This window comes from Myxine glutinosa, chromosome 4 (genome assembly GCF_964187855.1).
Source record: "Myxine glutinosa chromosome 4, kmMyxGlut1.1, whole genome shotgun sequence".
Taxonomy (NCBI): Eukaryota; Metazoa; Chordata; class Myxini; order Myxiniformes; family Myxinidae; genus Myxine; species Myxine glutinosa.
In genome coordinates this window covers 213186926-213204103 of record NC_136264.1, presented here as the reverse complement: position 1 = coordinate 213204103, position 17178 = coordinate 213186926, and the positions used below count along the sequence as shown (strand labels likewise).

The 17178-nt window shown below is 46.9% G+C and overlaps 1 protein-coding gene across 4 annotated transcripts in view; it reads right to left on the bottom strand.

Annotated features, from left to right (window-relative positions):
• Positions 1–17178, bottom strand: part of DIS3L2 (DIS3 like 3'-5' exoribonuclease 2) — a 586325-nt gene that overhangs the window by 25980 nt on the left and 543167 nt on the right. For all 4 annotated transcript variants that reach the window (XM_078776999.1, XM_068114366.2, XM_068114368.2 and 1 more), the window contains exons 9-14: positions 16964–17034; positions 13301–13575; positions 12170–12343; positions 10563–10642; positions 3606–3718; positions 3297–3404 (exon numbers count right to left, since the gene is read on the bottom strand). In XM_078776999.1, the coding sequence (XP_078633125.1) occupies positions 3297–3404; positions 3606–3718; positions 10563–10642; positions 12170–12343; positions 13301–13575; positions 16964–17034 (821 nt within the window). The remainder of the gene's footprint in view (positions 1–3296; positions 3405–3605; positions 3719–10562; positions 10643–12169; positions 12344–13300; positions 13576–16963; positions 17035–17178) is intronic.

The window sequence follows — 17178 nt, the reverse complement described above, 5'->3', positions numbered from 1 at the left end:
ATCCATTAACACTTCTGACATCAAATGCTTCCTCTTCTCCAATGGCTTGATCTCTGATCATCAATTTGGATTCAGACCAGGTCATTCTACTCCAGACATGCTGCCGCTGCTGTCTCAACAATGGATGGAGGTCCTCAATGTCAAACAGGAAATCAGAGCTGTCTCCCTTGACATATCACATGCCTTCGATACGGTCTGGCACCCAGCTCTGCTTACCAAACTCTTCTCTTATGGTATCCATGGAAACCTCCACACATGGCTTGTGGATTTTCGCTCCGGTCGCAGTGAACATGTGGCCCTGAATGGAATTCTCTCATCGCCTCTTCCTGTTCAGGCTGGAGTTCCTCAAAGCAGTGTTCTGGGCCCTGTGCTTTTTCTGGTCTTCTTCAATGATCTTTCCGACTCTCTGGAAAATCCTCTATCTTTTTGCTGATGACTCCACTCTCTGCCGCTCCATACCTCATCCCTCAGATCGGCAGGCAGCAGCCTCTTCACTCTCTGCAGACCTGGACAAAATCACAGACTGGTCAAGCAAGAGTAACATGTCTTTCAATCCTGACAAATATCACACTCTCACTATGCATCTCTGAAAAGACCATCTGGAAAACCCTCCTATCTACTTTCTCAACAATCCTTTCGAAAAATTCTGTCACTCAAGGTTTTGGGTCTCACTGTCTGCCATGATCTTTCCTGGGAAAACCACATTTCCAAGCTGGCCTCCAAAGCCAGTCGCCGTCTGGACATCCTCCGTCGTGCGAAGTCTTTCCTTGGCACTTCTGAGGTCCTCACCACATACAAAGCTTTCATCCACAGTTTGATGGAATACTGCTCTCCCCTCTGGGCTGGTGCTCCTGCCTCAACACCTAGCTCGGCTTCACGCTTTTGAAACCAAAGCTTTCAGAATCATTGGAATCTCCCGTGATGAAGCTGATTCTGAGGGCCTTTCTCTCTCTCACCGCAGGAAGGTTGGAGGTCTTTCTGTCTTCTCATGACTCCTCACCGGCCTAGCTTCCCCAGCTCTGTCTGTTCTCTGCCCCCCAAATATTCCTGCACAATGCACAAGATCTGCCAGCAACCCTCTTCTGCTGAAACTGCCAAAATGAAGACTCACCACTCAACTTCACTCTTTCATTCCTCATTTTTCCCAGTATCTCAAACAAACTCCCACACTCTCTTCAATCCCACTCCTCCATCCAGGTCTTTTAAACAGCTGTTCACCACCATCTCTTATCTTCCCCCATCCAAAATATTAATCTTTTCTCCCACCTTAAGCCACACCAAATCAACCTTCTTCAAATTCCGTTTTCTTTCCTGAAAGTCCCTGCATTGTCCATCTTTTTTATCCTGTGTACCCTGGCCCAACCCTCTCCCTTCTACAGATCTCCTGGTGTCCCTGTTCTTTAATGTCGTTGTTTTTCCCGCTCTCCCCCCTCTTGTCTCCAGCTCCCTTTGTTATATGTTCTACGTGTTAGCTTTTATACGAGCTTCGACGAAGTATACAAAACTAGAACAATGCGACTGTGTCACCAATATGCCTTCGCATAGTCCCACAATGGGTAAATGCCCTCATTCACTGTCCTAAAAATAAACAAGTTTGATTTAAATCCCTTCAGCTGTTCTCAAGTATCACATTTTTACCAGACATGACAGGTTTCACATCAATCGGTGAGGCTGTTTCAGAGAAGGGATTTTTAAAAATATCAGCTTTCAAGCTAATATGGCTGCCATACCACATGAAATATGACCTTAAAAAAATGTGCACTCTGCATATGTAGGGGATCATGTTTGTGGAGTTTCGTGTTGATCGGATAAGACACCGGATGATCGGATAAGACTCATCCAAGATGGCTGCAAAACCACATGACCTACGACATCATCATTTTCAAACTATACGCAACAATGGTGTTAGATGACATTTGTAAAATTTCGCATCGATAGGGTGAGCGGTTTCAGAGATATAATTATTTAATATTTTCCTTCAATCAAATATGGCTGCCAAACCATGTGACCTATGATGTCATAAATTTCATATTTCAATACAAATGGGTCATAGATCATGTGCATGCAATTTCAGATTTTTGGGATAAGGAATTCGAGTAAAACATTTTTGGCTGGTGTACCACTTCACCTATGATGTCATCATTATCATGCTTTTGTTCCCCATTGGGAGTACTTGACAATGTGCTAAGTTTCAAATTTTTCCATTCAGCGGTTTCCGCGAAATAATTTTTTAGTTATTTGCTTCTAATCGAAGATGACTGCCATACCACGTGACCTATGACATCACAATTATCATAGAAACGTTCTGCATGAGTGTCGCTCCTACCCTGATAGTTTTGTCTCAATCGGACATGTGGTACGGACGGACGGACAACCTGACAACATAATGCCTCCAGCGACTTCCTTGGCGGAGGCATAAAAACAGGACAATGACCCCAAGCATACAGTCAAAGCAACACTGGAATGGCTTCAGAATAAGAACCTGAAAGTGCTTGAGTGGCCCAGCCATAGCCTAGACTTGAATCCCATTGAGAATCTGTGGAAAGACTTGAAGATTGCTGTTCACCGATGCTCCCCATCCAACTTGACAGAGCTTGAGCAAATTTACAAGGAAAAATGGCAGAAACTCTCCAATACAGATGTGCAAAGCTGATACAGACGAATCCAAGAAGACTTGAAGCTGTCATCCCTGCCAAGGGTGCTTCTAGGAAGTATTGACTTTGGAGGGCTGAATACTTATGTAAATTGGATATTTCCGTATTTCATTTTAAATTATTTTGTAAACAAAAATTCCACTTTGACATTATGGGGTATTATGGGTCATTATGGGGTATTATGGGTCATTATGGGGTATTATGACAGTGACAAAAAAAAATTCTCAGTTTCTTTTGTTATCGGTATTTTCTTTTAATAAATCCTTTTGTTATTTTCCTTGTACATTTTAAAGCCGTCTTTGTTCGAGTTATTTCTGCAGGTTCGGGAATCGCTGGCGGGACCACAGGTAAGCTTCATCTTCCCCTCCCCTTTCTTCCCACACATATATAAAATCCGCATTTGAACTGAACGCCTTGGAGTAACGCTCGATTGCCTTCCGTGACTCTCCCGGTGTTAAATGAGAGCAGTCACACGACAATACCTTCCAGTAACTTTGGATAGGTATTAAACTGTCTATAAAGAAGTGTCACCCACATGGCCTATACTGTATATTATAAATTATATTTTAAACAGATAAACTTAAACAACAAGGTAGTAGAGCGCTGACGTCGAGCTTGTGTTTCACAAATTGAAAATCAGACCTTTCCATCTGGTGTAAGAGTCCACATGACAGAAAAGGTAAGCCTCTCCTTCCCTGGGTTTAAACTGCACAGCTCCTCACACAGTAGTCGTGGTAGCATGGGTATCACCTGCATGAAGCACCGCAACACAAAACCTTCCCATAATTGGCTGTTCAATGCCAAAATACTCCAATACTTTTTATTTAATCAATAACATCCCAATAACATATTCTTTATTTGCAAATCCAAACACTATTACATTATTGTTATTATTCTGGTGTGATGAATACCAGCATGTAAATCGTTGTACGGTATTCATAAAGCATGCACCTTCTGCACCAGATAGACGGACGTAGCCCGTTTGGCAGCAATGGCATCCAGCGCCGTATCCTCTGGCAGGAAGTACGATACATCAGCAATGTGCACCCCCACACAAAAGTTTCCTGCAAGTGCAAGAAGCAGTGCAAATTAGTGCAAAGAAGCATCAGTAGGTACTGATTTGGCATGTGTTATGATGAGGTAAATATAGATAAGTAAATATAAACTTGAAGACCTGGGCCTAGTTGCTAGAAACCCGGGTAACTTGACCACTGATAAGAGCTATTCTGTGGTTAAAATTCTTACCCGATGGTTAACTATCCGACAGATAAAGTACGGTTGGATAAGGGCTGGAAAAACTTTTGATTAGGAGATGGCATCCCACAATGCATTGCCCTGTCTCGTCTGCTTGTAAAGCTATCGTGGTGGCTGAAGTCAACAATGCAAGATAGAGGAATGCCAATTCATGAGTATGTATATATATATATATATATATATATATATATCAAAGGTAAGCTTCGTACCTCTAGAAATCAAAGGTAAGCATCGACCACGGACCGTGCAACACTTGGTAGAACCGCATGATCCACGGTTCTATCAAGTGAGGTAGAACGGTTTTACGGCTACCTTTGGAGCTGGCTCACTCATCTTTATTGATGATATAAACCGATGATGGCAGCAGCAGAATTAATTCAGAAGTGTACAAAAAGATTTTGTCTGCCTCTGCAGCAAGACAATGACCCAAAACACACTGCCAATGCAACCATGGAGTTCATCAGGGGAAAAAAGTGGAAGGTTTTAGACTGGCCTAATCAATCCCCTGATTTAAATGCAGCAGAGCATGCATTTCACTGCTGAAGAGGGGACGAAAGTCAGAAACACCCAAATCAACCAACAACTGAAAATGGCTGCAGTAAAGCTTGGCAAAGCATCTCAAAGGAAGATACCAAGAGTTTGGTGATGTCAGTGGGTCACAGGCTCGATGTAGTTGTTACATGCAAGGGATATGCAACTACTAATGATTAAACTATTTTAATTTACTTTAGGTTGATCTCTTCCAACACTTATGCTTACCTAAAATGGGTTGACTGAACATAATAAATAGCACCGCAAAGTGGGCGTAACCCCTCAGCCGATGCATGGTGGAAACCAATTTCAAGATGGCTGCCGTGGCGGCCATATTGAAAATCGCAGCACGCCAATTTTCGAAAGGAACCTTCCTCTACTCAACCCCAACACACACTGCAAAAATGGATTTAATCGGACAAGCCGTTCTGCTCGAAATTGACGGTAACCAATTTCAAGATGGCTGCCGTGGCGGCCATATTGAAATTCGCAGCGCGCCCATTTTCGAAAGGCACCTTCCTCTACTCAACCCCAACACACACTGCAAACATGGATTTAATCGGACAAGCCGTTCTGCTCGAAATTGACGGAAACCAAAAGTTGACGGACGCCCGGACGCCCACCCGGACGACAATACCTCTTCGCCCAATTTATAAGGGGTGAAAAGTGATATTGTTCCACAATGGTAAAACAGATACCGTATTTTCCAGTGTATTAACCGCACCCCAAACTTTTAACCTTTTTTGCTGATAAAAAAAGTGCAGGTTATACACCGGAAAATACGGTATGCATAGAAATACCAGGAAATAAAAGCTTTGGCTGATAAAAAAAAAGTGCGGGTAATACAGCGGAAAATACGGTATGCATAGAAATACCAGGAAATAAAAGCTTTTGCTGATAAAAAAAAGTGCGGGTAATACACCGGAAAATACGGTATGCATAGAAATACCAGGAAATAAAAGCTTTTGCTGATAAAAAAAAGTGCGGGTAATACACCGGAAAATACGGTATGCATAGAAATACCAGGAAATAAAAGCTTTTGCTGATAAAAAAAAGTGCGGGTAATACACCGGAAAATACGGTATGCATAGAAATACCAGAAAATAAAAGCTTTTGCTGATAAAAAAAAAGTGCGGGTAATACACCGGAAAATACGGTATGCATAGAAATACCAGGAAATAAAAGCTTTTGCTGATGAAAAAAAAAGTGCAGGTAATACACCGGAAAATACGGTATGCATAGAAATACCAGGAAATAAAAGCTGACCTTCTGTACTCTTGCCACTTTTTCATCTTTTGATCTCAAATGCAAATTTATTGAGTATAATATCAATCATAACAAATTTGACTTCACTGTTCCGATACTTATGGAAAACAATTTATATATATATATACATCCTTGGCGTGATGTTCCCCTTTTTACCCGCTTTCAACCTTCTCAATTCACCATCAATCCACTTCAGCAATCTCAATCCATCAATACCTTTTTCAATCCATTGGTCTTTCTTGTAACTGCAATCCATCGTCCAACATTTGATCCATCTGTTCATCCCTCCCTCACCATTCCGACCACTCACTCGTATTATTCACAATCAACCACCTGTCCATCCCATTTTATTGTGTTAGCTCTTATACAAGCCTCAACCTGGTATACAAAAATAGATAAATAAATAAAACCACCATTGAACACGGTACGTGCTAACGAATCCCTCACAGTTAGAAACAATTAATCCTCCAGATGGGTCGAATTGCCTTGCCCCATTCTTCCTTCCCTGCAATTTCACATTAGTCATGTCAAACAACACTTCTCACATACGCACAGTACAGAGGAACATTTACGTGCGAGAAGGAGTGGCAATATCACGGGTAACGGCTGGGCCATTCTAGTGTTTGCACATACGGGGAGGAACCATACTCGTGTTTGCACATACGGGGAGGAACCATTCTAGCGTTTGCACATACGGGGAGGAACCATACTCGTGTTTGCACATACGGGGAGGAACCATTCTAGCGTTTGCACATACGGGGAGGAACCATTCGAGTGGTTGCACATATGGGGAGGAACCATACTCGTGTTTGCACATACGGGGAGGAACCATTCTCGTGTTTGCACATACGGGGATGAACCATTCTCGTGTTTGCACATACGGGGAGGAACCATACTCGTGTTTGCACATACGGGGAGGAACCATTCTCGTGTTTGCACATACGGGGGAGGAACCATTCTCGTGTTTGCACATACGGGGGAGGAACCATTCTCGTGTTTGCACATACGGGGAGGAACCATTCTCGTGTTTGCACATACGGGGGAGGAACCATTCTCGTGTTTGCACATACGGGGAGGAACCATTCTCGTGTTTGCACATACGGGGAGGAACCATTCTCGTGTTTGCACATACGGGGGAGGAACCATTCTCGTGTTTGCACATACGGGGGAGGAACCATTCTCGTGTTTGCACATACGGGAAGGAACCATTCTCGTGTTTGCACATACGGGGAGGAACCATTCTCGTGTTTGCACATACGGGGAGGAACCATTCTCGTGTTTGCACATACGGGGAGGAACCATTCTAGTGTTTGCACATACGGGGAGGAACCATTCTAGTGTTTGCACATACGGGGAGGAACCATTCTCGTGTTTGCACATACGGGGAGGAACCATTCTCGTGTTTGCACTTACGGGGAGGAACCATTCTAGTGTTTGCACATACGGGGAGGAACCATTCTCGTGTTTGCACATACGGGGGAGGAACCATTCTCGTGTTTGCACATACGGGGAGGAACCATTCTCGTGTTTGCACATATGGGGAGGAACCATTCTCGTGTTTGCACATACGGGGAGGAACCATTCTCGTGTTTGCACATACGGGGAGGAACCATTCTCGTGTTTGCACATACGGGGAGGAACCATTCTCGTGTTTGCACATACGGGGGAGGAACCATTCTCGTGTTTGCACATACGGGGGAGGAACCATTCTCGTGTTTGCACATACGGGAAGGAACCATTCTCGTGTTTGCACATACGGGGAGGAACCATTCTCGTGTTTGCACATACGGGGAGGAACCATTCTCGTGTTTGCACATACGGGGAGGAACCATTCTAGTGTTTGCACATACGGGGAGGAACCATTCTAGTGTTTGCACATACGGGGAGGAACCATTCTCGTGTTTGCACATACGGGGAGGAACCATTCTCGTGTTTGCACTTACGGGGAGGAACCATTCTAGTGTTTGCACATACGGGGAGGAACCATTCTCGTGTTTGCACATACGGGGGAGGAACCATTCTCGTGTTTGCACATACGGGGAGGAACCATTCTCGTGTTTGCACATATGGGGAGGAACCATTCTCGTGTTTGCACATACGGGGAGGAACCATTCTCGTGTTTGCACATACGGGGAGGAACCATTCTCGTGTTTGCACATACGGGGAGGAACCATTCTAGTGTTTGCACATATGGGGAGGAACCATTCTCGTGTTTGCACATACGGGGAGGAACCATTCTCGTGTTTGCACATACGGGGAGGAATCATTCGAGTGTTTGCACATACGGGGAGGAACCATTCAAGTGTTTGCACATACGGGGAGGAACCATTCGAGTGTTTGCACATACGGGGAGGAACCATTCTCGTGTTTGCACATACGGGGAGGAACCATTCTCGTGTTTGCACATATGGGGAGGAACCATTCTCGTGTTTGCACATACGGGGAGGAACCATTCTCGTGTTTGCACATACGGGGAGGAACCATTCAAGTGTTTGCACATACGGGGAGGAACCATTCTCGTGTTTGCACATACGGGGAGGAACCATTCTCGTGTTTGCACATACGGGGAGGAACCATTCAAGTGTTTGCACATACGGGGAGGAACCATTCGAGTGTTTGCACATACGGGGAGGAACCATTTGAGTGTTTGCACATATGGGGAGGAACCATTCTAGTGTTTGCACATACGGGGAGGAACCATTCTAGTGTTTGCACATACGGGGAGGAACCATTCGAGTGTTTGCACATATGGGGAGGAATCATTCGAGTGTTTGCACATACGGGGAGGAACCATTATCGTGTTTGCACATATGGGGAGGAACCATTCGAGTGTTTGCACATTTGGGGAGGAATCATTCGAGTGTTTGCACATACGGGGAGGAACCATTCTCGTGTTTGCACATACGGGGAGGAACCATTCTCGTGTTTGCACATACGGGGAGGAACCATTCTCGTGTTTGCACATATGGGGAGGAACCATTCTCGTGTTTGCACATATGGGGAGGAACCATTCTCGTGTTTGCACATATGGGGAGGAACCATTCGCGTGTTTGCACATACGGGGAGGAACCATTCTCGTGTTTGCACATACGGGGAGGAACCATTCGAGTGTTTGCACATACGGGGAGGAACCATTCTCGTGTTTGCACATACGGGGAGGAACCATTTGAGTGTTTGCACATACGGGGAGGAACCATTCTCGTGTTTGCACATACGGGGAGGAACCATTCTCGTGTTTGCACATACGGGGAGGAACCATTCTCGTGTTTGCACATACGGGGAGGAACCATTCTCGTGTTTGCACATATGGGGAGGAACCATTCTAGTGTTTGCACATACGGGGAGGACCCATTTGAGTGTTTGCACATACGGGGAGGAACCATTCGAGTGTTTGCACATACGGGGAGGAACCATTCGAGTGTTTGCACGTATGGGGAGGAACCATTCTCGTGTTTGCACATACGGGGAGGAACCATTCGAGTGTTTGCACATACGGGGAGGAACCATTCTCGTGTTTGCACATACGGGGAGGAACCATTCTCGTGTTTGCACATACGGGGAGGAACCATTCTCGTGTTTGCACATACGGGGAGGAACCATTCGAGTGTTTGCACATACGGGGAGGAACCATTCGAGTGTTTGCACATACGGGGATGAACCATTCGAGTGTTTGCACATACGGGAAGGAACCATTCGAGTGTTTGCACATATGGGGAGGAACCATTCTAGTGTTTGCACATATGGGGCGGAACCATTCTAGTGTTTGCACATACGGGGAGGAACCATTTGAGTGTTTGCACAAACGGGGAGGAACCATTCGAGTGTTTGCACATATGGGGAGGAACCATTCGAGTGCTTGCACATACGGGGAGGAACCATTCGAGTGTTTCCGTGAGCGAGGGGAGGGGAACGCGGCTCGGTTTGGGGCTTTTGTGTGCTCCCGGAGGACTCGACCAGGAGACCGCTCGGGGGACTCGACCAGGAGGCCGCTCGGGGGACTCGACCAGGAGGCCGCTCGCGGGACTCGACCAGGAGGCCGCTCGGGGGACTCGACCAGGAGGCCGCTCGGGGGACTCGACCAGGAGACCGCTTGGGGGACTCGACCAGGAGACCGCTCGGGGGACTTGACCAGGAGACCGCTCGGGGGACTCGACCAGGAGACCGCTCGGGGGACTCGACCAGGAGACCGCTCGGGGGACTCGACCAGGAGACCGCTCGGGGGACTCGACCAGGAGACCGCTCGGGGGACTCGACCAGGAGACCGCTCGGGGGACTCGACCAGGAGACCGCTCGGGGGACTCGACCAGGAGACCGCTCGGGGGACTCGACCAGGAGACCGCTCGGGGGACTCGACCAGGAGACCGCTCGGGGGACTCGACCAGGAGACCGCTCGGGGGACTCGACCAGGAGACCGCTCGGGGGGACTCGCCTGCCGGAACAAATCGTGCTCGGTCCAACGTCCTCTGCTGCATGAGAGTGCGAGGTGAGGGCTTGGTGACGCAAAGCGGTCCCTGGTACGCCGTGCAGCTGCACATACACTCTCACACTACCTTTTTCTTGCTTTCTCTAAGAACTGCTAATAGTCTACTTTGGACGCACAAAGACAATCCACCCTCCTAAGGAGTTATCAACGATTACCCTCCGTTCCCATATGGACAAGATATTGTTCGCAACTAACTGAACTCTTCCTCTAAGTCGACGCTATCGCTAAGTAAAAATAACTATCTTTAGTTAACTACCTCAGCTCAGTAATAATTATACTTGGGCATTATTTAGAGAATTTAGTTCGTTAGAAACATCGCTAATGTTGCATATCAAAGGTATCTATAAAGTAATAAAAAGAAATCTCGAGCATACCATCTGGAAGAGGCTCACATGACAGGGCGTCGTCAAGGTCTCGTGCAGTCACAGGGTCAATGGAGAAGATGCAGAGTTTCCTTGGACAAAAATATATGGGACAAAAAGCACAGATACCACAAAGTGAGTACAAACTGAAAGGAGAATGAAATAATCCATATTTGGAATGAAAGAATAATGCAATAATCCATATTTGGAATGAAAGAATAATGCAATAATCCATATTTGGAATGAAAGAATAATGCAATAATCCATATTTGGAATGAAAGAATAATGCAATAATCCATATTTGGAATGAAAGGATAATGCAATAATCCATATTTGGAATGAAAGAATCTATATAATAATACCGTAAGGACTTGACTTTGTTATCCCTTTTACGCCGCACCCAGTGACCCGATGCCCACGGCACTAATGGATTTACGATCTACGAACCACGCTCTTAGTTTATCACGTACAGACATACTCGAAAAATCTGAATTCGCCGACGTTGGGGCCCAAAAGCATCCGATTAACTGCCGATACGACGCCATCTTACGATGCCATCGTATTGGCGTCTGCTGGGCGAAGGCGAAGCGAGCCGTCCGCTGATTGGACAGTCGAGTGGTGTGAACATGGGTGGTGTGAACCAAATGGTCTTTTTATTCCCTTGAACATTTTAAATTAGGATATATAAGGAAACGTCTTTATCGTCATTTTAATAAAGTTAAATGGAGTGACGTTGCGATACTCGGGGTGCGTTGCATAAATCCTCGTAACTCAGAGAGGTGTAGCAGGTGGCGAGACGTAAGGAAGCTTAAAGATAACGAGCTGAAAACAGACGAACGATATGTCAATCTCTTTCTACACCGAACGGAAATAAAAGTATGAGAGCGGGAAGGCATGGCCTGAGCACTTCGAGCAGAGAGGACTGATTGGACTTAACTTAAAGAGAAAAAATTGGAGCTTACCAGAAGAAGAAGATCCCATGAGTGCTCCCCTATGCCATCCATAATGGTACACTCTATCCATACACCACATCCTCCCTTCCGTGGATGTTCCACGGGTTTCGGCTAGTAATGCAATAATCCATATTTGGAATGAAAGAATAATGCAATAATCCATATTTGGAATGAAAGAATAATGCAATAATCCATATTTGGAATGAAAGAATAATGCAATAATCCATATTTGGAATGAAAGAATAATGCAATAATCCATATTTGGAATGAAAGAATAATGCAATATTCCATATTTGGAATTCATGGTCGAATAGAAGAATTTTCAATTCCCGGAAAAATTAACCCTCCCCCCACCCCCAACCTCCCCAAGTAGTACACATTGTTTCAGCCTGCAAGGATGACGAGGTGTGAAAGCCCCATGGTGGGGGGGGGGGGGGGGGCGTGGGGGGGGAAGGAAAGTCTACGTGTAATTTACAGATATTTTACCGTTACTACTATTTGAGGGCTCCCTTCACATAACAAAATGCACAATTTCCTTTTCACAGTTACCATTTCATTCTGCTGTCGTACATCTTTCAGTTAGGCTACATACATATTGATCATGCACCACTTCCGTACGAAGGTGCCGTGCATTCCCCACAACAAGCAATCCCTCTCAGAGCAAACCGTAAGTCCTTGCGAGCGGCGATCTCTGCAGCAGGAATGCTCCATGGCTGAGCACGTGGTAAGCAGTGCAGCACCTCCTCTGGAAACTCGGAATAATCGACGTCGTACTCCATAAGTATGCCCTCGGTCTCGGGTTCAATCTCACCTGCGAAACCCAAGCTTTTGGATAATTGTCTGACAGGGGAAACAAGAGGTTGAAGGTCAGCTGAAAGGCTACTGTAGCTGAAGCAACATTGTGACGTCATTGCTGGTCATGCGGTCATGACTGCCAGTCTCTGGTGAAGAGCACACATTGCACTAGGATATCGTAATTACATGAACGATATGGAGTAGGGCGACCACTTTGTGTGTGTTTGTTGTAAATAATGGCATGCTTACGTAATTTGTGGATATGCACACAGGCTCGAATGTTGTGGCCATTCCATTATTTGTACGAATCCGTGGCCAATATGGAGAGGCGTTTGTGGATCGAATTATTACCTTTGCTACCGAAGGTGGACTTAAGTTGTGTTTTCACCCCTGTCTGTCTGTTTGTCTGTGAACAGGATATCTCGAAAGGTCATGGACGGATGACAAGTTGGTGGACGAGTTGCCCCGTCACACAAACGAGATTCGATTTTCGTTCAGGTTCCGGATCTGGATTTGGCCAGAAGTGGAATACAAAACGTAAACTGTCCGGCCTAGTGAAGGTATGTGCTCTAAGAGCGCTACTCCAGGTGGTATGTGCTTCAGTGTTAAACACCCATCTTACCTGGAGACACTTCTGATTGTTCCTCATGCCTTTTGGGTAGTACCTATGGAATTGAAATATTTCTCGTCATCCCCATTAGTTTCATTGTCGCCATTAATTTAAGACATGTGTGATTTATCAAAGTGAGAACACCATCCTATTCACCATTTGTGTGGGAATAACGATTAGGTCACTATAATCAGGCAAAAAAATAAAATAATTGGGGTAATGCAGCCGTCCCCACTCGGTGGTCGATCCAGCCAATAAGAACCGTTCACCTTTCTTGGGGTCATACCTTGTATGTACGTGCTAGCCCATGCGGCTCCCATATGTGTTGGCGCGTACACGTGACAATACTTAGTGCAGCAGAAAATTTGATGCGTTCCCATCCCATACCTCACCCTTCTGGTAGGCGTGAATGTCTCGGCCAATCAATAATGCGGGCCACGAAGAGCGTTTGCTCAAACTCCCGCAGTTGTTGCAGGAATTCTGCGGGACACCTGGACAATGGAATGCGCATTCGTGGCATGCGATGCTCTGTCGGTGCAAAGAGCGCATAGGAGAGCGATGAAGATTTCTTGTTGCCGCTTTGAACTGCAGTGCGACAGTAGTTTTGTGGCAAGCGCAGGTACCCTTTGGCTGCACGTGAATGTTTGCGTTCCACAATAAACACCACCTGCATGTTTGAGAAGGAATAAATAAAACAAATGCAGTTAGTTTAGGACAAACAAGTCGATCAACCAATCAGCTTTGGACAAACAAATCCATCGGACAATCAGCTTTGGACAAACATGTCGTTAGGTCAGCAAAAGGAGTGTGTACACACAATGATGAAAGAAGCCGATAGTGTGACTACAGAACAAACTGCTGAGGGTCATCTCTTGCGGTTGTAGTTCTGCATGACCTCTGCTGATTTGGCGGAAACTTCATGGGAGCCACCTGATCCTCTGGGAGCTCCCCTGATCCTATGGGAGGTCCCCTGATTCCCTGGGAGGTCCCCTGATTTCCTGGGAGGTCCCCTGATTCCCTGGGATGTCCCCCGATTCCCTGGGAGGTCCCCCGATTCCCTGGGAGGTCCCCCGATCCTCTGGGAGGTCCCCTGATTCCCTGGGAGGTCCCCCAATCCTCTGGGACGTCCCTTGATTCCCTGGGAGGTCCCCCGATCCTCTGGGAGGTCCCCTGATTCCCTGGGAGGTCCCCCGATCCTCTGGGAGGTCCCTCGATTCCCTGGGAGGTCCCCTGATTCCCTGGGAGGTCCCCCGATTCCCTGGGAGGTCCACCGATCCTCTCGGAGGTCCCCTGATTCCCTGGGAGGCCCGGTGATGCAAAATCGAAAAATCTAAGACCAAGCGATCCTGCAGACCATCGAGTAGAAGGGCTGTATTGGGTTTCAGAGCAATTGGTTGGTAAACGAGCATTCTAAGTATTGCGCTGCAATACATGTCCCCTATCGGCATTGGGTAGCACTGTCATAGAAGAAAGTATTATGACTTACCGCACTCCAAATTATAGTTCGGAAAACTGTTGGGGAAATTCCCAAAGTTCAAAGTGCCATAACTTTGTCAAAAATGATCGAAACGTCGTGAAGTTCGAACTCGATCTGTAACTTATCATGAGGAAACCATGTGCCAAGTTTGAACTCATTAGCATTAAGAGCAAAGTCATGGAACTTTGAAATTTGAGTTTGAAATCATTAGCTCCAACCTTTATTGATTGATAGATAAAGGTTGGAGACGGCGTCACGAATTTTCGAAGCTCCACACGGTCTCCACGTTTTCAAAGTTAAGTCTGTTCACAATTGTATTTTGTCGTAACTGTATTTTATCTTTCGGCGTGTGAACTTATAGTGTGTCCCTTGGATGTTTCTCGGGTGTTTATCTCGGTGTTTATCATAAATTAATCGTTTGTTTGCCACGCGGCGTGTGAGGCCTTGCAGCCTCAGGCTTCCCCCGTCGAAGTTTGTTTCTTCCTTCGCTGGTTTTGCTAGGTTTTTTGATTTTCCCTTCTCCCCCAAACTTCACCGAACATCTACTATTTGTCTAACGTTGTAACCCCCACACCCCCCCCAAAAACCCCAAAAACAAACAAACTTTTATTTCCCTTTCTCCTCGTGTGCTTTTGTCCCATCGTGTGCTTTTGCCTCTGCCCACATGCGCTGTCTCGCCCCGCCCCCATTTCCCCCTTGCCTTCCACCTTTTGCCCTGTTCAAGTGACTCGTGGTCGTCCCTCTAGGCTCCCTCTCCCCATTGGTATTTTTGTGAATATAACATTGTTCTTCACGGTTCTGTTTAAATATGTTTAAACTTTCCCCTGGAATGTTTTATTCAGTGATTTATTACAACACGCTGTTTTTCTTCCTATTTAAAAGGCTCCTTTCAATTTCCTCTTCAACTCATTCCATTTCAAAAAAATATTCAATCTCTTATGATTCCAAATCACTCCATGCTCTAAATTCTCATTCATTCCACCCCTCCTCCATTGTTCTTAAACGGATCGCTAACTTGAAAATCACAACAAACCCAATTTGTTATAAATGTTCATCTTTCATTAATCATCCACTTTATAAACTCCCCCCTTGCCCCTCCCCTCCAAATCTCCCCACTTGCCCCTCCCCTCCTAAACTCCCCCATTGCCCCTCCCCTCCTAAACTCCCCCTTGCCCCTCCCCTCCAAATCTTTCCCCTTGCCCCTCCCCTCCAAATCTCCCCCCTTGCCCCTCCCCTCCTAAACTCCCCCCTTGCCCCTCCCCTCCTAAACTCCCCCCTTGCCATTCCCCTCCTAAACTCCCCCCTTGCCCCTCCCATTCAAAACTCTCCCCCAACCCCTCCCCTTCAAATCTCCCCCCCCAACCATCCCTCCCAAATTCTCCCTCCTCCCACCTCCTTCTCAAAGCTGCCTCCTCCCCACTTCGTCTCCCTTCTATCTCATACCTCCACCTCCCCCAACCTTCTACTTTCCTCTGCCCCCCCTCAAACAACCCCTCACTGTGCCTCATCCCATCACCATCAAACCTTTCGTCTTCCCCCCGTGTTCAGCCCCCTCTCGGCTTCCCCCCTGTGTTCAGCCCCCTCTCGGCTTCCCCCCTGTGTTCAGCCCCCTCTCGGCTCCCCCCTGTGTTCAGCCCCCTCTCGGCTCCCCCCTGTGTTCAGCCCCCTCTCGGCTTTCCCCTTGTGTTTTCAGCCCCCTCTCGGCTTCCACCCCATGTTCAGCCCCCTCTCGGCTCCCCCCTGTGTTCAACCCTCTGAGCGCATTCTCTCACCCCACCTTTCCAGCCTCCTCCCCCTGTTCCTCACCCTCTGAGCTCCTTCTCTCACCCCACCTTTCCAGCCTCCTCCCCCTGTCCCTCACCCTCTGAGCTCCCCCTCTCACCCCACCTTTCCAGCCTCCTCCCCCTGTCCCTCACCCTCTGAGCTCCCCCTCTCACCACACCTTTCCAGCCTCCTCCCCCTGTCCCTCACCCTCTGAGCTCCCCCTCTCACCCCACCTTTCCAGCCTCCTCCCCCTGTCCCTCACCCTCTGAGCTCCCTCTCTCACCCCACCTTTCCTGCCTCCTCCCCCTGTTCCTCACCCTCTGAGCTCCCTCTCTCACCCCACCTTTCCAGCCTCCTCCCCCTGTTCCTCACCCTCTAAGTTCCCCCTCTCACCCCACCTTTCCAGCCTCCTCCCCCTGTCCCTCACCCTCTGAGCTCTCTCCCCCCCGCCCCACCTTTCCTGCGTCCCCCCAATGCATCCTCCCCTGTCCCTCACCGTGTGGACCTAAAACGTCCGAGGCGTCCATACCAAATCGTGTTTATCCATTATAAAAAGGTTGATAGGTTTGTTTTCTCACACGTGTTGTAAATTACAGCATTTTTTAAGTTTTGAAGGTTTATTGCATCAAAACTTTTCCCTTTAAAGAAGAAATAGTATAATGTTTGGCAATACAAATATATAGATGCAAACCCCCTACCCTGCCCCTCCACGTCCCACCTTATTTCTGAACTCGTGATCAACACAACATGGAATGCGTTACAACTTGTCAAAGGACAATATGAACAGTAAGGAATCCCACATGGCGTTCCATACCTTTCCCAGTTTGTACTTCGACTTGGGTGCAACATTAGAGTCCGATTCGAGCGTGTCCACCTTCGTTTTGTCTGCCAACAAACACACCGTCGGTTTCACCAAAACATCTCCCATTGAACACAAACAGTTTCACCCAATGAGGAAGTTCCTGACTCATCTTGCCTAGTTTCATCACACGAGGCTAAGTCTACAAAACACACCACCTGTTATTCAAT